General features: G+C 33.4%; 2 protein-coding genes across 15 annotated transcripts in view; one reads left to right on the top strand and one right to left on the bottom strand.

Annotated features, from left to right (window-relative positions):
• Positions 1-23,186, bottom strand: part of LOC106133912 (coiled-coil domain-containing protein AGAP005037) — a 144,118-nt gene that overhangs the window by 10,642 nt on the left and 110,290 nt on the right. For 10 of the 13 annotated variants that reach the window (XR_001228582.2, XR_001228583.2, XM_060953570.1 and 7 more), the window contains 6 exons: positions 6,834-6,966; positions 4,998-5,130; positions 3,303-3,386; positions 2,740-2,909; positions 675-764; positions 141-203 (listed from right to left, as the gene is read on the bottom strand). Coding sequence is in view for 11 of the 13 variants with exons in the window: in XM_060953570.1 (XP_060809553.1) it covers positions 141-203; positions 675-764; positions 2,740-2,909; positions 3,303-3,386; positions 4,998-5,130; positions 6,834-6,966 (673 nt within the window). In the remaining 2 variants the exon portion in view is untranslated. The remainder of the gene's footprint in view (positions 1-140; positions 204-674; positions 765-2,739; positions 2,910-3,302; positions 3,387-4,997; positions 5,131-6,833; positions 6,967-23,186) is intronic. The other 3 variants (XM_060953573.1, XM_060953574.1, XM_060953576.1) reach the window with 3 other exon arrangements.
• On the top strand, positions 8,525-18,313 carry LOC132903943 (uncharacterized). Of its 2 annotated transcripts, none has more exons than XM_060953580.1 (6): positions 8,525-8,695; positions 8,987-9,105; positions 9,863-9,968; positions 11,929-12,137; positions 15,028-15,091; positions 15,413-18,313. In XM_060953580.1, exons 2-6 carry the CDS (start codon positions 9,001-9,003, stop codon positions 17,506-17,508), a joined length of 2,580 nt encoding a protein of 859 aa, XP_060809563.1. In that variant the 5' UTR covers positions 8,525-8,695; positions 8,987-9,000; the 3' UTR covers positions 17,509-18,313. The 2 variants fall into 2 exon arrangements, with proteins under 2 accessions (XP_060809563.1, XP_060809564.1); XM_060953581.1 differs by having other exon boundaries at positions 8,525-8,737.

Below are 23,186 nucleotides of genomic sequence, written 5' to 3'. Positions count from 1 at the left end.
TCCTACAGAGATGAATAAGTAATGGCAAGCAATAGGGTGCTTGTCACTAGTTATTCTTGTACAAACAGTCAAATTGTAAGCAGAGGCTGAGTAAATAGGTCACAGCCCAAGATACACCAAAATGGATACCAAAGAGTTACCTTGCGAAGAAGTCCTTGGCAATGTTGATGATTTGATTGCCGGTTTGGTCGGTTTGGTATCGGCTTGTAAATGCAAAGAAGAAAGCGGGAAGAAATCAAATACAAGAATCATGGTTATGGTTATGATATTATCTACTAGAGTAACTAAAGAGATAGATGTAGAATAAGGGTCCTATCTCCGACAATTAAGTGACATTAATCACTTGATTGTTAGAGTATAGAATAACATAAGGATTGGCATCACAAACTACCTACTATCTTAATGAGAATAATGAGACTAACTATAATAACGGAACTTCTAAACGTCGATAAATTATTACACTGTCATTCATGTAGTATCAAAAAGATGATTTTTACAGATGAAATGACAATGACAGAACGTGATACAAAATAAAAATATGTATAGTTTTCATTTTGTTTTGCCAATTGTTCTGGGAAATATTCTTTTGACATTACACGAGTTTAGATCGTTATTATTAGGTTTATTTGGGGGATACTACTTTATTAATAATGGGGTTATAAATGATGAATTACCTGAGTGTTGAGGTGAGTGTTGTTTGGGAGAATTCAAGTCGGGTGGGTCATCGCAAAATGAGACCGACTTCTCAAACGACACAGATTTCTCTGAAAACAGAAAAATCTGGTGTCAATAGTACGCCATCACTGACGGCAGTGATGGACTTAACAGAGGCCAACGCAAAGCTAAGGGATAATTTAATTTTTGTACAAATTGTTTATACAAGCAAGAAACGTGTTTGGGGTTGGGACAATTTTGAGTGTGTAGTGTTAAACGTGATATAATAAAACATGAGTATGTGAAAAAATATGTGAAGAGTAAATGTAAAGGTTAAGACGAATGCCACAAGTTTCAGAATGATGCATCTCAAAGATCATTACATTATCTTGAGCTACGTAGTTTAAAAAAAAAACAATAAAGAACTACTGCTATATAAGTAGATAAAGAATTATTCATTGTACGTATAAATAAACAACAAATACGATCGCATTTTTCTACGAGTATATTCTATTTTAAAAGTGTAAGTATTTAACGTAAGCACATAAATATATCTATCATTAAAAATATTTTTTTGATGATGACCATAAAATAAAATGTGTCGATGATTTCAAAAATGAATATAGCATCACATTTACTGCTAAGGCACCCACAAGAGATTATCATCTCACATGTGTGTTTTGAGGCACATCATTCCAATTATAATACGGAGACGACTTCGACATGAGTAAAAATAAACAATGATCGAGTCCAAACTACAATGGCGTCGTCATCGAACTCAGATATGACTATGTTAAAGCCACTTGCTAGCATGATCTCAAATCAGCTGCAGCAAACTGGGGAAATAATATTAAATCCACACAAATACGAAACTATTATAAAGGCAAATGCATTTAACGGATATGGCGATGAATGGAGTATAACGTAGCATTTTCCAGAAAAAGCTGAAAAATCAATCGATCACTTTTTAAATAAGCAAGCCGGCGTGAAAATGAACCAAGAAATGCATTGCGAATGTCATCGTCACCTTAAAATGTTCCTAATTTAGCATGATCACTGTTTGCAAAGACTTCGTTCGCAGTATTAGTGAAAGTAGTACTTTCCCTGATTCACATAGCGTTGTACGGAAGCGTTTGTGATTATTTCGCTGGTAATAGAATGTGGTGGCACCCGATGTTTGCGGTTTGTTTCTCTTCGCGACTTGTTGCGACCGTGTCGTCAAATGACCTCGAGTTTGGTCTGACAGATTAACCCGAGAGAAATTTCAATTTTCTTATTTCATCATATGTTTCATTGCTTTGCTATGAGAGCTCCGTAACAGCAAGTTTATATTAATATTTAGACAAGCTTTTTTGCTAATATAGACAAGTAATTTTGAAATTAGAAATTATTTATTGAAGAGAAATTGATAAAAAAATTATATTACTTTTTAACCATACCATGGATTTCTTTTCGCTATAATACATATTGACTATTTATATTATCGTGATAATATAGACATTAGCAATACATCAGTAAATTTTGGGCCGCGACTTACGAAATTTGTCCCTCCCTAATTTGGGAGGTCGCTCGCAGCTGGCAAATCTTCCGGCATCTGAGTGCAGGAAAACGCAAGCCACATTAAGATCTTAAGCCGTAGACAGAAGCTCACATTTACCACAGATAAGAAGAATATATAATTTTTATGCCAATTTTTTATTTTAATTTGGTAACGTCAGAAAAATAATTTTGATGGTAATGTGCTTGCACGAACACAAGACCGGTATGAATTCAAATTAAAATATCACATTGAACAATTTACGTTGATTATACACATTCACTTCAATCAAATTTGATTTATCCAACGCAACTTATATCATGATTCTTGTTAATCTAATTACACAGTTTTACTCATATCGATCAAATACGATTAATATTCAGCCTGCACTGGTTACACAGGTGAAGAAAATTTAAATTGTACATGATAAAGTGAATTTTAATTTGAAACGGATCCTGTTTTCGTGTGCGTCATTACAAAGATGAAACGGATAGAGAAGATAACAACGATTATTTAACTCTACAGAAACGTGTAATGAACTACATTACCTTGGTTGTTCGGTCTCGCGACGGCATAGTTGAACTCTTGTCTGGGTGTGACCGCGGGCGGCGCGGCAGGAGCGGGCACTTGTAATGCTTTCTGCACTAGCCCTGTCAAATTAGCAAGCTGCCTTTCCATTTTCTCGACACGGAGACGCTGCATGTCGTCTTGGGGCAGCCTAGAAAATTCCAGTCACACAAACAATCCAATGAGCACTTAAAGCGTCAAATGGAGACAATGTACATCTCAAACTATTCGCAGCTAGCCAATATCGCCGAGCTTCCTCCTTACGTAAACAGGTTATTGTGGCCACAATATCGCACAGCTACATTAGACTAAAGATACAGTGCCCGGCCCGTAAGTTGAACTAAGCGCAGTGTAGGTGTCAATCATGGTGAGGTTTGGGAGACGAATAGCTGGTAAATACGACACCTGACACTGCCGTAATTCTGGCTCAATTTATATGCCGGGTATTGTCAACAAAAATAAAATAATATAGTTTAATTAAAAAAAAACAGAATATATATGAAACTTAACAAAAGCAGTTTGTGGTATTCGGAGATAGGGTTACCTGGGGTCGTATGGAAGTCTAGGCATAGGGCGCGGAGCATTTCCGCCGTAAATAGTGTAACCATCTTCAACAATGATAGGCTCACTGCGAACAACCGTGTTATTGATTGCTTATTACTACAGTGCCCGGAAAATAAGTTGACCTATGCGCAGCGCGCCTTGACAGGTATCAATGGTGATTAGCTGGTTTTGTTAAAAGTGCGTAAGCTTGGTGTAGCTACCTTCCGTTCACCCGTTTCTACTACGGTAATACAGAAACAAAGTCTTTTGACTTCTTAAGAGTTTAAAAAAACAAAAAATCGACGGTAATTCAAATATTAATTATATTTAATAAGAATAGGAACTTTCGAGTGGAAAAGAATTTTGAGACCAAATCGACTATCAACTGTATTTTGAAAATTACTCTAAAGGAAGGTAGCAACAGAATATGTTAACTGCGCAGACCATCATCGTTATCATGCAACTTATGTGCCGGGTAATGGAATAACAAATAACTGAAATAAGCCACATTTTGTAAAAACAAAATCTCGTTATTCCGCGTTTCCAATCCGTGTTGAACGGTAGAAAATACACAATTACACAGAAAAAAAATTAAATTATCTTAAATTAAATTATATCCGCGATTTTGTTCCCACGAAAATTTTGGTACACCATATGGAAAATAAAATAATTATTGTTATAGCACGCAGCAGCACCCGCTGCGAACGCTCTAAAACGGTTACGAACTGTGACGTCACCGTTAATGATTTAAGTATATTATATATATATTATTTCTAAAAAATATGTTTATTGTGCGTTATTAAAAAGAGATATATTAGATATTCGTTATTGTGTCCGTAACTAAGTATACCTAACAATGTGACAACGAAAAAAGTCTAATCCCCTCGTTTGATCGTGTGACAAAAGTAACAAAATATTTTTAACATTTCATAATATTTTTAAACGCGTTCGCAGCGATCTATGTAAAACTTATCAAAATTTTTGACTTATGCATATTTTCCTAAAACACTTGTTTTCCTGGAAATTTAAATAGCTAAATAATGTATTAATTTCTTCTAATATGCCTAACACAGGGATGTCAGGGACCTCGGCAACCGTATTTATCGGATATCATCCGATATAAAAAATATCCGAAAGCATATTCGAGTCCTACATAAAAGTTTCGGATTATTAAAATTACTGTAAATATGTATCTGTCATTATTTATGTTCTAATCTAATATCTAATATAACTAATAATCCAAAATGATTTCATATCAGTATTCAATTTGTATCCGAAATTTCATATCCATAACATCCCAAATGTGTCATAACAATCGCAAAAAAAATTGTATAAATGCATCAAAGTAGGAGACGTGTGGGTAGGACTGTAAATTGTAGCCGTGATCAGAGTATGTCGAATCGTTAGCTGTGTTGTTGAGAGCCCGGGGTTCGCTCCTTTACCTAGGTGATTTGACAAGTTTCTGATTTTACACCGAGGGTCTTTCTGTCTGACCTTCGTAACCCCAAGACTAGACCATAAACCAAGCTTAGGAAAGGTTTGGTTTTCCAACGGTATACTTTTGTTTGTAACCTTTTAAAACGTCCTCAAACAGATTTGTATTCTGCTATGCTACTTTTAAGTTCTCAGTTTTGTAATGACAATAACAAGTAGCTTCACGCAGCACCACCAATTTTTTTAGTCATCGTAGTCTCACCTCACTTCTTCGTCTATGGCTGCAGCAATGGGGCGAGGAGCAACTGGAGCCAGGAACTGCGTGTAATACGGGTCTTCATAGGGTGCCCTGGAGGCACGCTCAGGGGATGACATGTAGCCATCAGCATTGTGACCTGGTGTGAAGAATAATACATACTTGTTACATCAAGGTCTTCTTCTACAACAGTGTTATGTGTTTTCTTATATCAGAAAAAATATATAGGTACGTATTAAAAAACACAAAACAGTGTCGCAGAAGTCTCAGTTTATGAATCGCACAATTTATGAATAAAAGAAACATAATTGATAAGTAAAGAAACTGTGTTAAGCTATTTGAGTATAAAGTATTTGCATATACAAAGCATGCAATAGAAAATATATGAACCCTTATAGCGAACGTTTAAATCTGACGCAGAGAATATTTTAAGTTTCAACCATTATCAAATAATTATCCGGAGAGATAATTCATACAGTTAGTGGATAAATCTGTGGTTTGGTAAATTTTAACAGAGGATATGCCCATAGAAAGACTGGAAGTAATTATGTTTGTTCACACCAAACAATTAAGAGATACCGAACGCGTGTTTTTTAATGTCTGTTATTTTGATAAGAATTTAAAAAAAAAACGTGCGAATATTGTTAGCACCACAGTTAGCAAGCGAGCAAAGTAAGTCAGAAGCAAAGAACTTGCGGATCGACTGGGGTTACCAGGAATAGTGTACAGTTGTTCAGGGCCTCGGGGGTTTTCGGCGACTCCGAAGGGGTAACATCTTTCTGACCCAGTTCCAGGCAAGTATGTACGATAAGGCTTGGCTGGCGCAGGGGGACCTACACATACACCTCTTTGTACCTCGTTCCTGGCATTACTTCCAATTCAATCAATGACAGAAAATTCTGCGATGTAAATGGGAAAATCAACAGGAAAAGTCTTTAACGGTTCGTTACGCATGTTTGGTTTTTTAAGGAGATTGAGCAGGAATATGATAAACAAACGACCTTTACTCGATTATTACACATGATTACAATTATTTTTTGTTAATAACACGAGCTCTTGTACCACTTATTATACTTATTCCGCCCTAACACTTACAAGTATTTATATTATATTTGGATACGTAATACTAAGTACGTTTAAAGAAATTTTCAAATTATGAATTTCAAACAGTTACAAAATTAAGGTAGCAATGCATTGTATGCCAATTTGCGCAAAGGTAACCTACTCGTAATTCAAACCATACGTTTTACCCAGGGGTTACCTTAGTATATCTCCAACATTTATAAAGGCGAATAAGAATGCTGGCTCATTACCTATTTAAACGAGAACCCTGAGTTATTTGGGTATTTGTTCGTCTTTTACGATCTGCACGCCAAAGTAACTTCTATTTGGTATAAGTTTCCTTAGATCATGACATGCAAAGAATTTTATATAAAGACAATATAAAGAGTATTTGTAATTCTGTGATAAAAGTTATCTTAATTATAAGTTGAAAACGAGAAAATATTACAAAAAAATACAAATTCCATAAAAATACTCATAACCGTAAATTGCCGCAGACCAAACTTCGCTATATAGGAATATTGAAAGAATTTCACTTCAGCTTCGATGCTTTTCTGTTACCGAAGAAAATACTTAATAACTTACTTATTTTAAAAGTAAATTGAGAGGAATGATACTTAAACTTGAGACTCCTTTTCGGTGTTAATCTAGCAACGTCTCTCTATCGCCCACCATCAAGTCAGCCAAATTTACTAGACTAATGGCGACCTATGAATATCGTTTTGGCTATGACTACCCCGTAAGACTTAAAACAGATTTGTATAAATAAATAAGATTTACCTGCTCCCGGCAGAGTCTTGACGCGATCAGCTGGTACCGGGGGCGCCGCGGGAGAGAACGCACGCAGAATAGAGCCCCCACGAGGCAGAGTGCTGGGAGCCTGGGTCCCCATGTAGTAGGCTGGGGCCTTGACCTAGAACAATAAATAAATAAATTAAAATTTATAAATATCTCATATCATCATGGCCCCGGCCAAGAAGCATTGAGGTAAAAATAGTAAACATTTGCACATGGGGTTGTGTTAATACAAGATAAAACAATAATATATTACAGTACTAGCTTCCGCCCACGACTCCGTCCGCGCGGATGTCGGTCTTCGCGTGGATGGTTTATTTCTCCATTTTGAGTAACTCTGACAATGACATCTTATAAATATCTATTGGACCCAAATACGGCTAGGCTTCGCCTAGCATGTTTCGATGTTTTAGTAAGAGAAGATCGCTTAAACTGAAAAAATATTTTTTTACGTATGTTTCCAGGATAAAAAGTATCCCATTTTATGCCCAGGATAATAAGGTATAATTATACCAAGTTTCATCTAAATCAAACCGTTAGTTTTCACGTGATGCCGGAACATACAGACAGACAAAAATTTTTTTAATCACATATTTGTTGTTGTTGTTTGTATCGATCAAGTAACACCCACTGCTATTTATTTTTTCAATGTACAGAATTGACCCTTCTACAGATATATTATATGTATAGACCTCAGGCCATGAAGTTAGTACCTAGGATTAAGCTACGATAAGTGGGGATTTAGATCTCAAATATTATACTAGGTCAACAGTGTTTTTCTGTAAGATTCGATAGAAAAGAATTGCACTTACAATTATTCGATTAAGGTTTTGATTTATCCACTTAGGATAGAAAATTCAAAAGTTGAATTATAAAAAATTAAATTTCTTTAAATTTCTATTCTATCCTTAATTTTTTTTAAAATTATTTTATTATTTAATTTATATATCTATTATTCATAACAAAATAAGCAATTAATAAAACTGTTAAAATGTTAATTACGAGTAAGTCATAAAAGGATAGCATGAAAATTTATAAGCAATCAGTTTATATAATTTTAATTTTAAGAATCTGGAAATTCACATTTCCATTCCACACAATGATTAACACGATGTTTGGTCGTAATTCGATAGAAATCGACCAGACAGATCTCTATCGGCGTAACCTTCATCAGTAGTTGTTGTCACGGGCGATAAATATAATGTGCGACCACTGTTCAGAGATATCTTTGCTGACAAACCGGCTAAAAACATGCCGTTTGCCCAACAACGCATTAGATTTTATCATTACTCTTAAGGGTCATTTGTCCTGGTTGCACCCACCCACGAAAGAGGCCAAGGTTTCACCTATGAACGAAATGCACGCGTGGATCTTTGGATCTAGGTGGCATTCATGTGGCTTCTCAAATGGCTGGAGTAGTCGCATTCTTGTATGTACACAGCGCGCCTTCTCATGCGAAGCTTGCTTCCGCCTTCTGCTATTCTTCCCAAACATGATTTATATAAAAACAATAATCTGTTTACATAATAACTTAGTTATGGAAATAGTAAACATTTACACATTACTATAAAATAATATTCTAAGACCACTCACAGCGAAACAATGTATTGAATGAAATGACTTTGTGGTTTATAAACAAACGGCAATAACAATGTTTGCGGAGAGGACGACTTCTTCAGTACTGTGATTGAATTTGAAGTGAATACACTTAAATGTAATAAAATAAAGATATTAGGTACCAAGCTAGTTAGGGGAAGGATAAAGACAAACATATTTATATAACAATTGAAATCTTATCGAGAATTTTGATAATTCTGTAATATTATATATTATATATTTGTATTTAAGTAGGTATAAATTATAAAATTAATAATTGAAGAAGGATATAGGTACAATATAAATGGCTTTGTTACATAATTAACATTTTACTTTGAGAAATTAATATTCTTTTAAAACTCATTCCGCGAAAAGTCTTAATCAAATTTTCCTTTGTACTTTTCTTTTATCCATCTTTACGTTACAAAACTATTTTTATTACTGACTTCCTAATAGGTCGTTTTATAGAAATGCATGTAAAAGATGAGACTTATCCCAAAAAGTTTGCATTTTTATGTTAAATTTAAATGTGGTGATTTCAGCAAAGAAATTTGCAATGTTGTGGTTAAGAGTGGCAGCGATTTGGACGATGGTGACTGCGGCCGATGCAATCAACAGACCTGTTTACAAAGTTGTGCTCACACAGAAAGGGTATGCACAGGTGAGATGATACCTAGACTTCTGAACACACATGCGACACGACATGACATGATACAATACATTTTTGGAATGTTGTCGCGAATTTGTGTGCGTATTGTTTCCATAAAAGTTTTGTAAGCATGAATACGGATCGGAAGTCGTCGCAACTGTGTCGAACGTTTTAGAAACGACATATTTATCACAAATATGAAAACAGAATTATCGTAAAAAAGTAGAAAGAGGAAAATTAAGAATTTCATTAACAACTGTAGCAGGTCAAGAATAGAGTTCACATTCTGTCGAAGGCGATTTAAGTTCAAATTCAGAAAATCATACTAGCCTGTTATGATCTGAGTGGTCTATTTTATCAAGTGATAATAACGCTTGCTTTCTTGCGAACTGCGCAAAGAATAACAAACAAGAGTCATTAATCATCGTTATAGTAACTTAAGGCCAAATTTTACGAAATAACGTTTTGTTGTAACAATACCTACTGTTTAGATGTGCCTAAAGATTAAGTATTCAAGCGAGCGTTTTATGGTTATAGTTTATATCATGATTGAAGACGACTAGAGCCTTGGAGAATTTTCTCTAGTTCAAGGTCTCGGGACCAATTCCAGTAAAACGGAAGTTTTTATTGAAACAAAACATCAAAAGAAAGGAATTCAGAATCAGTATAGAATCTAGATCAGGCTCTTACGGTTAATGAAAAAGCCGCCAGGTCTGTAGCAATGCAAGATTGTACGACATAAATATATAAATTATATTATCCATTACAGTTTCTTCAATATGATCTTGAAACGCCGCCTTTGATAGAGTTTACATTCTGCACATGGATCCGCCTGTACAACATTGAGAGGGAGCAGACAATTTTCACGTACATCGGTAAGATATTTTTTAAATAAGTACTAATGCTAATTTTAGTTCATAAAATAAATTTGAAGACAGTACTGAAAGTTTTAATCGGCATCATTGACTCATTTTTAAGGGTCTTAAGACGTCGCAATGTTTAATTATGATTATGATAACCATGTATAAATTTATTTCAAGCCTTAAAGGTCCGAGACATAGAAAAATTCGTGTTTCGAAAGTCGTGTTAAGGCAAGACTGTCATATCCAGAATCTGTAAACAATATAAATCTGAATAATTTGAAAATAATACTATTCTTAACAATTTAGTATTTCACGTCAACCTCGCACTTATACATACGTACATTTATTACTTAGCACACGTGGGCAGAGAACAACAAGTCATACCAAATTTGCAAAAAACATTGGGCAAAGGTTTTGCGTTTTGTAATTCTATTTGACCCCCTTTAACATGTATTTTTTAAGTTACAACATCACATTTGAATTTTGGATTATGAAATACATAGCTTAAAAAAGAAAGTTGAACTAATTGTAAGCAAGCTACGAGCTAATCATGCTGGTCTAAGTTCTTGTGTAGTGAGCTAATAGATATTTAAAAAACACATTACGAATATACGAGTACCACTGTAGAACATTATGAATATACCACTGTAGAATGTTACGAACTTATGACGATGATTCATAATATCAATCCATTTCACAAAAAAAAAAAACTAATATTCATTCATCAAATGCACCAACCTGTCAGGAAAACATAATACATATCCTATATAACTGATATCATCACAAGGCATGGAAGTCTTATAATAATATCAGGAATATAAAGTCGGTTGATTAAGTTTGGCTTCTCATTATTTAATGTCTACTGAGTAAGACCATCGTTGTTAACATTAGATATTTTTATTTTGATTGGTGTCCATTTTTGCATCATGGTATGTCCTGAAAAAACGACAATGTATTTTTATCATACTAATAATATCATACTAAAAACTAATGGTTATGTCGGTGCATTCTAATAGTTTCATGAAGAAGCCAACTGACGCTTATGATTTCTTATTTGATACACTTATCATGCCAGGAATTATAAAAAAGTGGCAGGATGTCTGACGCTACTTTGAGCTTTAAATAGATATAGAGACAAATCACTACTCAAACATAAAATATTGTTATAATGAAAGTAATTTTATATTCGTCTGATTATGTTATCAAAATTCATTCATACTCTATTGTGAATCCAAGTGTCCAGGTTTTTTTCGAATTTCGTCGTTTTTAGAAAAGTAAATTCTAATGCCGCACAGTTATCAATCACCACGAAAGTGTTTAATAGAAATACCGAATGCAGGCTCAGAAGGCCGTCAAAATTTCTGTTCAATGTCATATACATATTTCGCAAAACTCACACAAGCAGCATTAATTAGTAACGACAACTTGTTTTGTCTGAAATCATTAATTTGTGTCTCAAAAAGTATTTTATTTTTATTTTATCACTGTATTATCGTGATTAGCTATAACCAATTATAGCGATTTCACAGTTAAATACATTCTTTGAGGTGGCTTGCGGGCTGAGATAGACAAAAGGACATGGACACTAGAGCGCGATTGCGGAACCTTAAAATTAAGATATCCGTTTTTCAGAAGAATAACCTTATAATAATATATAGAAAACTTACTGCGTCTTAAAGCTATCATAATAAGTGAACTTTTATCAGTAGTATTTTCCCTAATACGTTGGATCCGTAGTTAACAAGCACGAGATTCGGTGACAGCTGTGAGAAGGGTCTGGTGAGGGTGCGTTATATTTTGATGAACAGTTCAAGGTTTCTCCCTCTGTGGAGTTACAATATTGTGTCTTTCTCAATTGATATACAAAATGTTGTATTCACTATCAAATTCATTGAAAAAACTCTAAAATCATTATTATTGTATATTCCAGCTTACCAATATCCCTGTGAAATTAATAGCTAATTTTTTACAGTGAATAGTAACAGAAACATGGTACGCCTGTGGATAGATCCAGGGGGTCGGAATGTGCAGTTGGCGATCAATGGTTGGTTGGCGACGACCTCTCCGATCGAAATGATCCGGGACGTGTGGAAGCACGTCTGCGTGTCGTACCAGTCAGATTTCGGTGCATGGGCACTTTACGTGGACGCGAGGCTGGTCACGTGCGGCGCTTCGCAGGCGGTACGTATATTTTACGCCAGAGTAAACCCAAAAATCAAGATAAAGAAGTTCTAGTATGAATTTTGTGTGCACCTTAGGTTACGGGAACCAGATACGTCAATCAGCCAGTTTCTTTTACCAGTTCAGTTCCCTTTTAATATAGCTTAAAGAAGATAGATAATTAAAATTTCATGTCTTTGCGTGATGCGTGAAAGCAGATCAATCTAAAATCTTCCTTGGGATTTGCTCTAGAGGCATATCGAAATCAAATAAAATTCTAGTTTAAGCTTTAATATTGTTTTTATATCATGATTATAAGATTCAAAACCCATATTAATTCAAAAGTTATTATTTTAGGACCAATAAACAACATTGATGCGAAATCTGTCGGATAACTGAATTCATTTGGTAAAACTTTTATTAAAACATTTTGAGTTATGTTGCACCTAACCCACATAATAAACCGAGGAATGGTGGAAAGGTGAAACTCAAGCGGAGCTAAACGTTGGTTAAACACAAACGTTTGAAATTTCGGGATAAATTAGCGAAATTTAGCCCGAAATTTCAACGGGCTTTGGGACCGATTTTATGGTCACTAGCAGATAGATAGCTCGTTAGCGAGTGACCACTGTATTCGTGTATTGAAACTAGCTTTTTATAGAACTAACATTTGCTTCACTTATATCGTATGTACTTTGCCTTGTATATATATTAAAAAAAAAAAAAACAAAACAAATAAATGTTGATTGCCCTCGGTGCGTACAAGGTCAGCTAAAATTTAGATCCTTTCTTTGACAAACAGACTCTTTCCCTTAGGAATGTCTGAAAATCCTTTCTTAGTAGATTTTTCAGTTTACATAGTATCGATGTCCCAAATATAAAAGAAATCAGTTAATACATACATACATAAAATCACGCCTTTTTCCCGAAGGGGTAGGCAGAGACTACCTCTTTCCAGTAAATCAATAATTAAATCAGTTATTGATAGAAATGATGATGATTTTTGATAAATTTATGTTTAGGTAAACGATAATAAAGAATTGACCACGTAAATTTATTCTCAATAAATCGTCCGATCTCTCACTATTATCACTGAGTTTCGATAGTACATGCTTTACCCTTGTGAAATTGCCTGAAGCTATAGTAAATATTATTTTTAAACTCTTTTCAAGACGACTATAATTAACGTTAATTTTTCATGTAAATATACCATTCACTTGCAATTCACATACAGATGAATTTGGTGCCATTGAATGAACTCCCACGCACATAAAATGTTTTTAGTCTGAGATCACACAGTAGGATTGGGAACTAAGTTTATATTTGTTAATATAAGTAAGAAATGGATTTGTTAAGCAATAAAACCACGTAACCAAATGAAAGTCGTGATTCCATTAAATTGTTTTATTTTTATTTAAATATTAAATTGACCCATTCATACGTATTCTGTCTATCCTTCTAATCCTATTAAGTGGTTCCATAGTGGGATAACTGCACCTTTATAAGTATCCATGGAATCCATGGTCATCCTCTTGGCGTTTGACGTGTACCTATTGAAGGAACTTAGGTTATGTGAAATTTTTTCACGATTTAGGATTGGGAGAGTCAGGTAAGTAATTTCTAACCTCCCAGACGCTGACAATTGTAGAACCAAATCCAGGTTGGCAGTCATATGCCCATTTATTTAGATTCAATACATTCACTTTGGTACCACCGTACCATGGATGCATAACCGGTCCAGGGGATACATAATGCATAATGCAGTATAACTTGCGCTCACTGTACACTTCCACAGCATGGGTTTTATAAAAAGTGCTCACAATATAGATATGGTTAAAAAATAATCGTGTTTTTTTCTGTAAATACGTCTGTTATCTTATTAAAAGGTCAGTACGTTTATTAATCTGTCTGTTATGCCTTCAGCCCTAAACCACTGGAACAATTTTGACGAAATTTATTTTGCATTAGGTTATTATCTTATATCGGGAACTTTAGTTTAGAAGCGGACCGAGCTAGTATAAATAAATCTGTTTTATGATGTGGATCTTAGACTATTAAAACAAGTGTAATAATTAGGACCGTTTTACATTATCGAGAGATAAATCACAGAATCAGTTTATTTACTTTGACAAATGACCGCGATACCTTTGTTCATTGAGGTCACAGTGTTCACGATTCAACTATTCAGAGGAGATGAACATGCAGACCAAGCTTAATAGAATTATACGTACGGTAAAGCTTGTTAAACCTTTTACAAAGGCGCTGGGTATCAGGCGCGATGGTTTGTATGTTAGTTGTAAGGAGCGTTAATTCTTAAAAGATTTTACTTGATATCCTGTGAAAGCGAGAGTCTGTTTTTATTGAAAAAACTTTTGTTATTTAATAAAGCTTAGACTCTTACTATATTTCCTACCTTGTCAAACCCCATGATTATTATCGGCCAATAGCCTGACAGAGACAGACATAGGCGTTTCGAAACTAGATCTCGTTGCAAGGTTACATGCATATTCGAAGAGAGAGCTTCAAGTATCACCATCACCTGGGGCTACTTCGATCAAGATATCAAGCTTTACGTAATAATAAAATAATATGACAAAATAAATTAGATTTTATTAATTAATGCATGGTTAGAAGTGTAAAGATCTGTAAGGATAATTACAAGTAAAATCCATAGCCCTTTTCACATGATGACAAATATTAATAGTATGTTTGTTTGTGTGATTGTTTCATCTTTATTGCACGGAAATTTACACAATTATAGGAATAGGACAAATAATAAGAAATAATATTAATTTCCATTTATGAATTAAGGATATTGAAACTTAAGAATAGGAAAAAAACGTAATAATCTTTTATAATTTGAAAAGTTACTTCTTTCATTTAACTGCAGATAAAGTTTTTTTTTCCACAGCTTAATGGTTTCATACTCCCACCTGGAGGCAGCGTAAGCATCGGATATGGCACCACAGATGATGGTAAGACTCTCTTTTTACTAGCGCGATTTTAAAATATCTCAGTGTTAATTCATGGTGACTCAACTTGACTTTGTGGAGTAGATGTTTGAGATTCAATAGCAACATAATGTGTAATAGTCCATTAAGTTTTCTGGGTTTCCAAATGTGAAAACATAATTCCTACATTTAACTATCCAAAAAAAATAAGGTACATAATTTCATGTGTCTTCCATGATTATTTAGTTCAAATGTTTATCTTAATTTGACAAACTAATGAGACCCACAATAAGAAACCAGTAATATTTTATTTCTTAAGACTATTTTTTTGTTCAAACTCAACAGGTTTACCAAGCGGAATAGAAGGAGAGCTTTTTGGTGTCAACATGATTCTTATATCCACGATTGAAAGGAATTATACTATGAAACAGAATCCAATGTTTAAACAAAAACACTTCCGAAAAAATAAACTAAAAGAAAATAGACGCGAAACAAACAAATATATAGTTCTAAATGAACTCAAAGAAACAAGAATACATAATAGTTTTGAAGATAACCCAAGAAACTCAAACAAGTCTTATTTTAGAACTCCTCATGAATCAACAGAGACGTCAAATGAAAGAGATATTTTAGAATTTGCGATTCCTGGTAGATCAAAAACATCAACTAGCGATCCCAATAATATACCATTTTGGAGCTTGGTCCACAATAATCCCGAAGATAATAGATTACAAAAGAATAGAGATAATTTCAAAGCAGAGGCTCGTGACCTCCCAATTTTGTCTGAATTTGAAACGCCTCCACCACTCAGTCCAGGCAATTTAAATAATAATTTTAAGGGAAGCTTAGATAATTACAAACAAGAAGAGAAATCTAAAAACTTATTAGCAATGAAACTAGACAATGCAAATAATATGCAAAAGGGTAATGAGATATCAGAAATAGAAACTCCACCTCCACTCGAGAATGATAAGAAAGTATACGGTCAATGGGTGAGCTCTAAGTTTGCTGCCAGCGTTTTAAATCATTTGAGAAATTTACGGTTCAACAAAAAAGATATACAACCACTTCCAACTATACCCCTGCATAAAATGTCTGATGCATTTCCTTATGCATCTGAATACAAACTGACTAAACTTAGACCGCCTTCAGAATTCGAAAGGCGTAATTTAGGTGAAAACAAGTTCTACCCTGCACTATTTGGTAAGCGGCGTCCGCAGTTTAATGTACAAATATTAGAAGACGACATAAGAGAAAAGATTTTAAAATCACATTCTAGGTTGAAACCTAAGAATATTAACGTAATTAATAAAGGGGAATCTAAACTTAACCACGAGAGGTTTAATAGACAAGCCTTATACACATCACAGCAATCGAGTAGTTCAGAAAGTATTGAGATAGAAAATACGCCGCGACCCTTTCGGACTAATAAATACTTACAATCACCCTCTTCAGAGGAAAAGAAAAGAAAAAGTTTAAGTAAAAAGCTTAAATTAAAAAATAATTTGACAGTGTTGCCTTTTTTAAAATCCTTAGAGTATTTGATAGAGGATTCCGATAAGACAGAATCAAAAACTAATAAAATATTTAGAAATGATATGTATACTCGTAGTTTATCCAGTGGCAATAAGTGGCATAATACAAAGTCTTATAGTAATGATTACACGCCTAGGCAAATTGATGCTGAGCAAAATATAGAACATAGAGATATCGAACATAAACTTGCAGATAGTAACAATAATAATAAACATCCGGCGGTCAAATTGAAGTATAAACATAAAAACCGTGATGATAATACAGAGCGCCCAATCACAAATGGGCGGAATTTGGCTAAAACTGTATCTTCTCTAGCAGATTTCAGCATTGCCCAATCTCGGAATCCAGAATCCGTATCTATACAAAAATTTATTTATGATTCTTCAGAAGATTATAAAAATAAAGATAAAGGCAGTACGAATGATATATCAGATGTGAATGAGCGATTTAAGGTGAACAATTTCAATAAACACGTAAAAATAGGCAATGCCCTCAATGAGCAACACGTGATTGGTAAGAATGAGGTGCAAAAAAAACGTAGTTTCGAAGGTGGAGATGCTAGCGTACCAGATATTAACAGATACAGATCGGACATTGATAAGGAATATAGTAATGTACCTCCGTCTTTAAGTCCGAAAGTTTGCAAAAACGTGGAGTTGTATGACAGAGTGTTATATATTCAACCGGATGAGAGTGTAGATCTTACGCATTTTATGTCACCGGTGAAGTTGAAAAATCCTGCAATAGAATTTATTCAACAAAACTATAAACTGTGTTCATTAGATGGTTCATTTTTTGAAAACGATCCTCTTTTATATTTAGATTGGGGTAACACTCCAGTAAGACTATTTGGTGGTGCTTACTTACAGACAACTACAGATCTATGTGGCTTTTTCAAGAAGTAGAAATCGAATGTACAATCTACTGTACAGTAAAACTAACTTTGTATATTGTACTTCTACTCTTGCGTACCTGATCTCATACTTATGAAAAAGAAAGGATAGGCAATAAAAGGTGTTATATTGTCTTATAACGTAATAATTAATGTGATAAACTTACAGCAAGAAGAAAGTTGAACTCGTTAAACAAAAATTTGTTATACTTTGTTAAATAATTTGCATAATATCACTGCATACGTAACTTTTGAATTTGTTACAAATTGGTCACGATATTTCTGGCTTGCAGAACTCAATAAAATACAATGGTTTCTTATTTTATAATGGTCAAAGTTACAATTATGTTTTCCCATAACCAAACTACAAGTTTGCAAAATATTTAAAGGACTTATTTTTAATATTTTTAACTGTTTAACTTTAAATCATTTTACATAAACTGTATTGTAATACAAGGTTTACTTTAAACTGAATCAATGATTTCTTTTTATGAAATTTTATCCAAGCCTATTCCCGATTGCAATCACAGCTATTGACAACAAATACAGGATTTGATACAAATATGCTGTGAAATAATTTAATAAAGTTTTATAAGATTTTATTGCCTACTGTTCTCTATATACTCTGTATGTGGTTATCAATCGACTGATAATATCCATTACTTTGAAAAAAAAAACATTGTTGTCTGTTATGTTGTCGTAAATGCCGTCTCTAATGCTATGTGTGTTTAATACTTCAATAAAGACTGAAGAAATGTTGAACGTATTTACGTTCAATTCTTTGAACAGTCTTGTAATAAATTTATATTTTTTGTAAAATAAATCATGTGGAAATAATTTGTCTTATTTCTATTTATTCCACAAAATTTCAGTTAAGATGTTATGAAATATAATAATAAATATATTCATTATCAGCTGCCAGAACATCTACTTAAACTCATCCACATAAAAAGCCATAGATTACATCAAGTTTCTTAATAAAAAGAAAAACAATTACACAGTTAACAATCAGAAGGACGTAGTTACCGAAACACTAATCGCGATAATGCGATGTAATTTAATAATCACAAATAATTACAATCGCGATACGATCACGATTCTGCGCATACGCAATAGGCCTATCTTGATTTGAGACTGAAGATTGACTTAGGCAATGCTCCCGCATTAGGCGCTCCCGCTCGTGCTAACAGTTCTTCTGGGTCTATTGTATTTGCATTAAAAAGCCATACAAAAATGTTATAAACATAAATTATTGACAGATTTCTGATAGCTTATTTAAGGTCTAGTAATACAAGGTGACATCACCAAAGCTTGTCCAAATAAATGTCTACAAAAGTGTATAACGCCCTACCAGCATACGACAAGGATTAAATAAAAACATATACATACATACATACATATGGTCACGGCTATATCCCTTGCGGGGTAGACAGAGCCAATAGTCTTGAAAAGACTGAATGGCCACGTTCAGCTTTTTGGCTTAATGTTAGAATTGAGATTCAAATAGTGAAAGATTGCTAGCCCATCGCCTAAAAAAGAATCCCAAGTTTGTAAGCCTATCCCTTAGTCGCCTTTTATGACATCCATGGGAAAGAGATGGAGTGGTCCTATTCTTTTTTGTATTGGTGCCGGGAACCACACCGCACACATAACAAAATAAAAAATAAATGAAAACTTATGTATTTAACTATTTTTTATTGACAAATGATAATCATGTATATACTTTATGCACTAAACGAATTTCTAAACGATAGGAAGAACAATATTTCTCCTTTCATCTTAATTCATTTTCATCGCTATCATATACATTATTTGTTAAGTAAATTAAACTTTCATTGACCCCAGACTTCTAAACCTTACGTTTTAAACTTTTCTAGATTAGAATCACGTGAATATTTAAATCCATGAAAGTGAAACCCGACTTAAGTTTTATTATGCAAAATGCATGCGGAAACCTAGATCTAAAAATTAGTTATTATGCGATGTTGGAAGAAAATGTTGCATTTTGTAACTGAATTCTATTTATTTTGTTTTAACAAGGATGATATAAGTTAATACATATATAAATAGCTAGCAAGGCTTTTCATCAAAGATTCTATCTAAGCAATCTATCCATCAGAGAATGAAATATTTTATCTCTTTATAATTTTTTTCTCGTACAAATATATAGTACTATTACTGCCATATAGGTCATTAATTCTTTTAATACTTTTCATTTTTAAAAGTAGAACTAACTCTTTCGGAAGAACTAAATCGGAATGAACGGTGGGATTTTCATGCATGAAGTAGTGCGCTAAAGTAAAAAAAAAACGAATTGTCAATCAAAACGTGGCATAAAACAGTCTCTGTCTGTCTGGTACGTTATAACTCACTAAAAGTTAAACTACTCAACGAATTTAATCTCTCTTTGATTCACTGTTTACACAGTTGGTTTAAGTATAGAAAACTAAGAGCGCCAAAATCAGTAGTATGGTCAAATTTAAATTTATTTCAAGCATTGCTTCAAAAGATTTTTTTTGCACATTTTTGCACAGATTTGAATACGGTTTTTCAAAGATGTGTTGAGATTCAGCTTTTTCAGTTAACTTTTTCGGCGAATGAAGTCGGTGGCATCATCTGGTATTAAATATATTAATATTTACCTCAGCTGTTTTCCGTTTTACACGGCCTCTGTGCCAAAGTCAAACGAGTTTATTTCATGTCCACTGATTTACTGTTGCAAACGGAATATTTAAATAGTTACGGTTTATTGGCAAAATTTGTTGATTTGAGACAAAATTGAGTTTGAGACAAAACTCAAAAATAATCCGCGTGAATCAAAATATATTTCTGTTTACGTAAGAATTTGGGGAAAACTTTTCTAAGTGCGTCCCTGCACTGCATATCATAAAAACCAAGAGACTTTTCACGTCCTAATATATTCTTAGACAGAATTTATACGTCGAAAACCTTTCCATTGAGACTCCATCGATGCTACAAGCAATATATTTTTTAGACTTGTTACTCTGGCCAATTTAATGTGTCAACCTACATTTGACAGATACTGAGTTCTTTACAAAAACTAATGCAAAACTGGTAAGAGATCTAGTTTCCTTAATATGTTCTAACGACCTTATTCCATGAATATAAATCTGTCTTAATTTGCATTATGGGCAAGAACACGAGACGCATAAATGCCATTCTTAGCGTCAACTATAGATGAATTCTTTCTCTTAGTACTTGTCAAACTCGAATAAAGGGTTCAGTCAATCATGGATTCAGAAAAACGCCTTCTTTAACTATTATAAAATATAGTATCGTTAAGTTATTATCTCGTAATACAAGTTTCGAACTTACTTGTAACTACAATCTGTGTAATTTGTCACGTATATTTTTATTCATTAATATTTATTTAAATCCACCTTTACCTTTTTCATTTGAAGTATACGCTTAAAAGTAATACACTTTCTTATCGTATTCGTATCATACTCGTATTGTTTACGTTAACTTCTATGTGTATATCCAGTGTTAATGACAGCATTAACAATATTCTGCATATTTTAATAAACTTGTGATTGCGTAAAACAATAAAAATAATTTGAAGTATAATTCTGATTAACAATAGCATATCTGACGAGGTACTAATGTATTTTCACTGTATAGAAAGTTTTCGCGGATCGTTTTAGGTAAATTGTCACGTCTGTCGCAAACGGTGACGGAATATAAAATAATGGCTCTTCATAAATGAGTCGATTCGTATTAGTATAAGTCGATATATATGTATATATTAGTTTTTGTTTTGGTAATATCGCAATTAATATAGTTTCGTAAAAAAGGATCCTTGTCTCTTCTGAGTGGTAAGTACTTATCCTCGGAGAGAAAAAATCTGAAGAGTGCAGAGTGTATTAAAAACTTAAAATAGTATTTAAAAACTTTATAACGAATGATCGACTTAAGTTTTTACCAATAAACAAAAAAGTTATTCTGACAAAAGGAAGTATCAGACTTTAGTGAAAACTTGTGAATTACTTAGTAGATTATTAATATTAATTAATGAATTTGAAAATTTCAATTTCAAAGAAATCTAACTTGTTTTAAATATACAATAATAACTCGTACACGTTTTTACTTATCAAGTTATACTTATATTTTTATAAGTTAGGCAAGGTACAGTGCGCAGTAAGAAAAAAAAGGCACATCTTAATTGATTTATCGGAAGAGAAAGTACATGGATACTCACTTATTTTCTAGAATAAACTTCTACAGCATATAAAAATGTAATGTGTTAAAGTGCGTAGTCTGCAGCTATGGCGCAACTTATAATAATATGTTAGTTATGTAACTGACAAAATGAATGCAGTTACGGAAATTCCAAAAGCAAAATTAGTACTTTATCCGATAAGAAACTGCTAAGCAGTTTGGCAAAATATTACCTCATTATTAAAAATACATATATTAGCGGTTAGAAATTAATAAGTAAAATAAAATCTTTTGACTCCCAAATTCGGCATCCGGAAAGGCAGCAAAGATGGCTGGATGAATGAATTCCCTTTTTTGCACATAAGAACATTATGCAAAAGAAATTAGATCGCATTATGCAAGAGTACCAGGGTAGTTGCATTAAAATTTAATATGCTGATCTAACTTTCCAAATACAGAGAGAAATAAAAAAAAAACGATACTTCAATCCGCTTAAGAGTCCAAGATATATCCAAAAATGATGTTAATATAATGAAACTGATGAAAAATGGGTCATTAAGCATGTCGATCTCTGCTTTCTTATCATGGGTGGGTTCATATGACAAATTTAAATCTCTCATTCTCTGAAAAGAGATTAGACACGTAATGTAAGACAATAGATGCCTCGACGCACGATATTAAGAAATGTGATCACTATTCCACGTAAGAAATCAGACCTTGTTTAAGGCTATTGTTTATAATGAAATCTATAACGGGTCATTTACATAAACATACACACATACATATGATTACGTTTATATCCCTTGCGGGGTAGACTAGACATAGCCAACAGTCTTGAAAAGACTGAAAGACGATCAGCTAATGGAATTCAAATAGTGACAGTTTGCTAGCCCATCGCCTACAACAAGTATCTCAAGCCATTCCCTTAGTGGCCTATCCTTAAGACATCCTATTCTTAAGACATAATATTTGACCGTCTATGTACTGCAAGTTATTGGAAGACAATTCTGAGTAAAAACTACTTTCAACTTCTACGACTTGTATAGTGAAATTCTTTCGAGAACAGGAAAAAGGAAACTTTGTTACTTTCATTTATTTTCATAAGAATACAAAATCTTAACATCAAAAGTAGAAATCCGCTGAATACGTTCAAATATAACAATTATACGATTTCTAGGCACTCGTTATAGCAAGCGAGAAATTTATTATTGCAATTTTATAATAATATTCCTAAGTCTCATTTTAAAAGCTAAAGGCGCTTCTAAGAAATCATTTCCTGCCAACTAAAATGGAGCTCCTTCGATATAATAGTAGTAGAAAATTTTATATCAAAAATCTTATATAAACACGTGTAAGTTTCTAGGAAAAGTAAATCAATTTATTTCGAATCTATAAAGGTTTATGAAAACAGACTCATTCTTGGATGAATAAATAAGCTCTATTGCTTTATAACCTTGCACTAAATAATTAGCTCTCCAGACTATTCGAGGAGATATCCCTAACGAGCAGATA

This window comes from Amyelois transitella, chromosome Z (assembly GCF_032362555.1).
Source record: "Amyelois transitella isolate CPQ chromosome Z, ilAmyTran1.1, whole genome shotgun sequence".
In the NCBI taxonomy this organism is placed as follows: Eukaryota; Metazoa; Arthropoda; class Insecta; order Lepidoptera; family Pyralidae; genus Amyelois; species Amyelois transitella.
The sequence above is the reverse complement of the archived record's forward strand: the minus strand, read 5'-3'. Positions and strand labels throughout refer to the sequence as shown.

Bases quoted from the DNA above. Each gene is read 5' to 3' on its own strand.
- LOC132903943 (XM_060953580.1), top strand. From the start codon at position 9,001: ATGTTGTGGTTAAGAGTGGCAGCGATTTGGACGATGGTGACTGCGGCC. The intron at 12,138-15,027 runs GTACGTATATTT...TTTTTTCCACAG, and splicing joins CGTGCGGCGCTTCGCAGGCG to CTTAATGGTTTCATACTCCC. The intron at 15,092-15,412 runs GTAAGACTCTCT...CAAACTCAACAG, and splicing joins ATATGGCACCACAGATGATG to GTTTACCAAGCGGAATAGAA.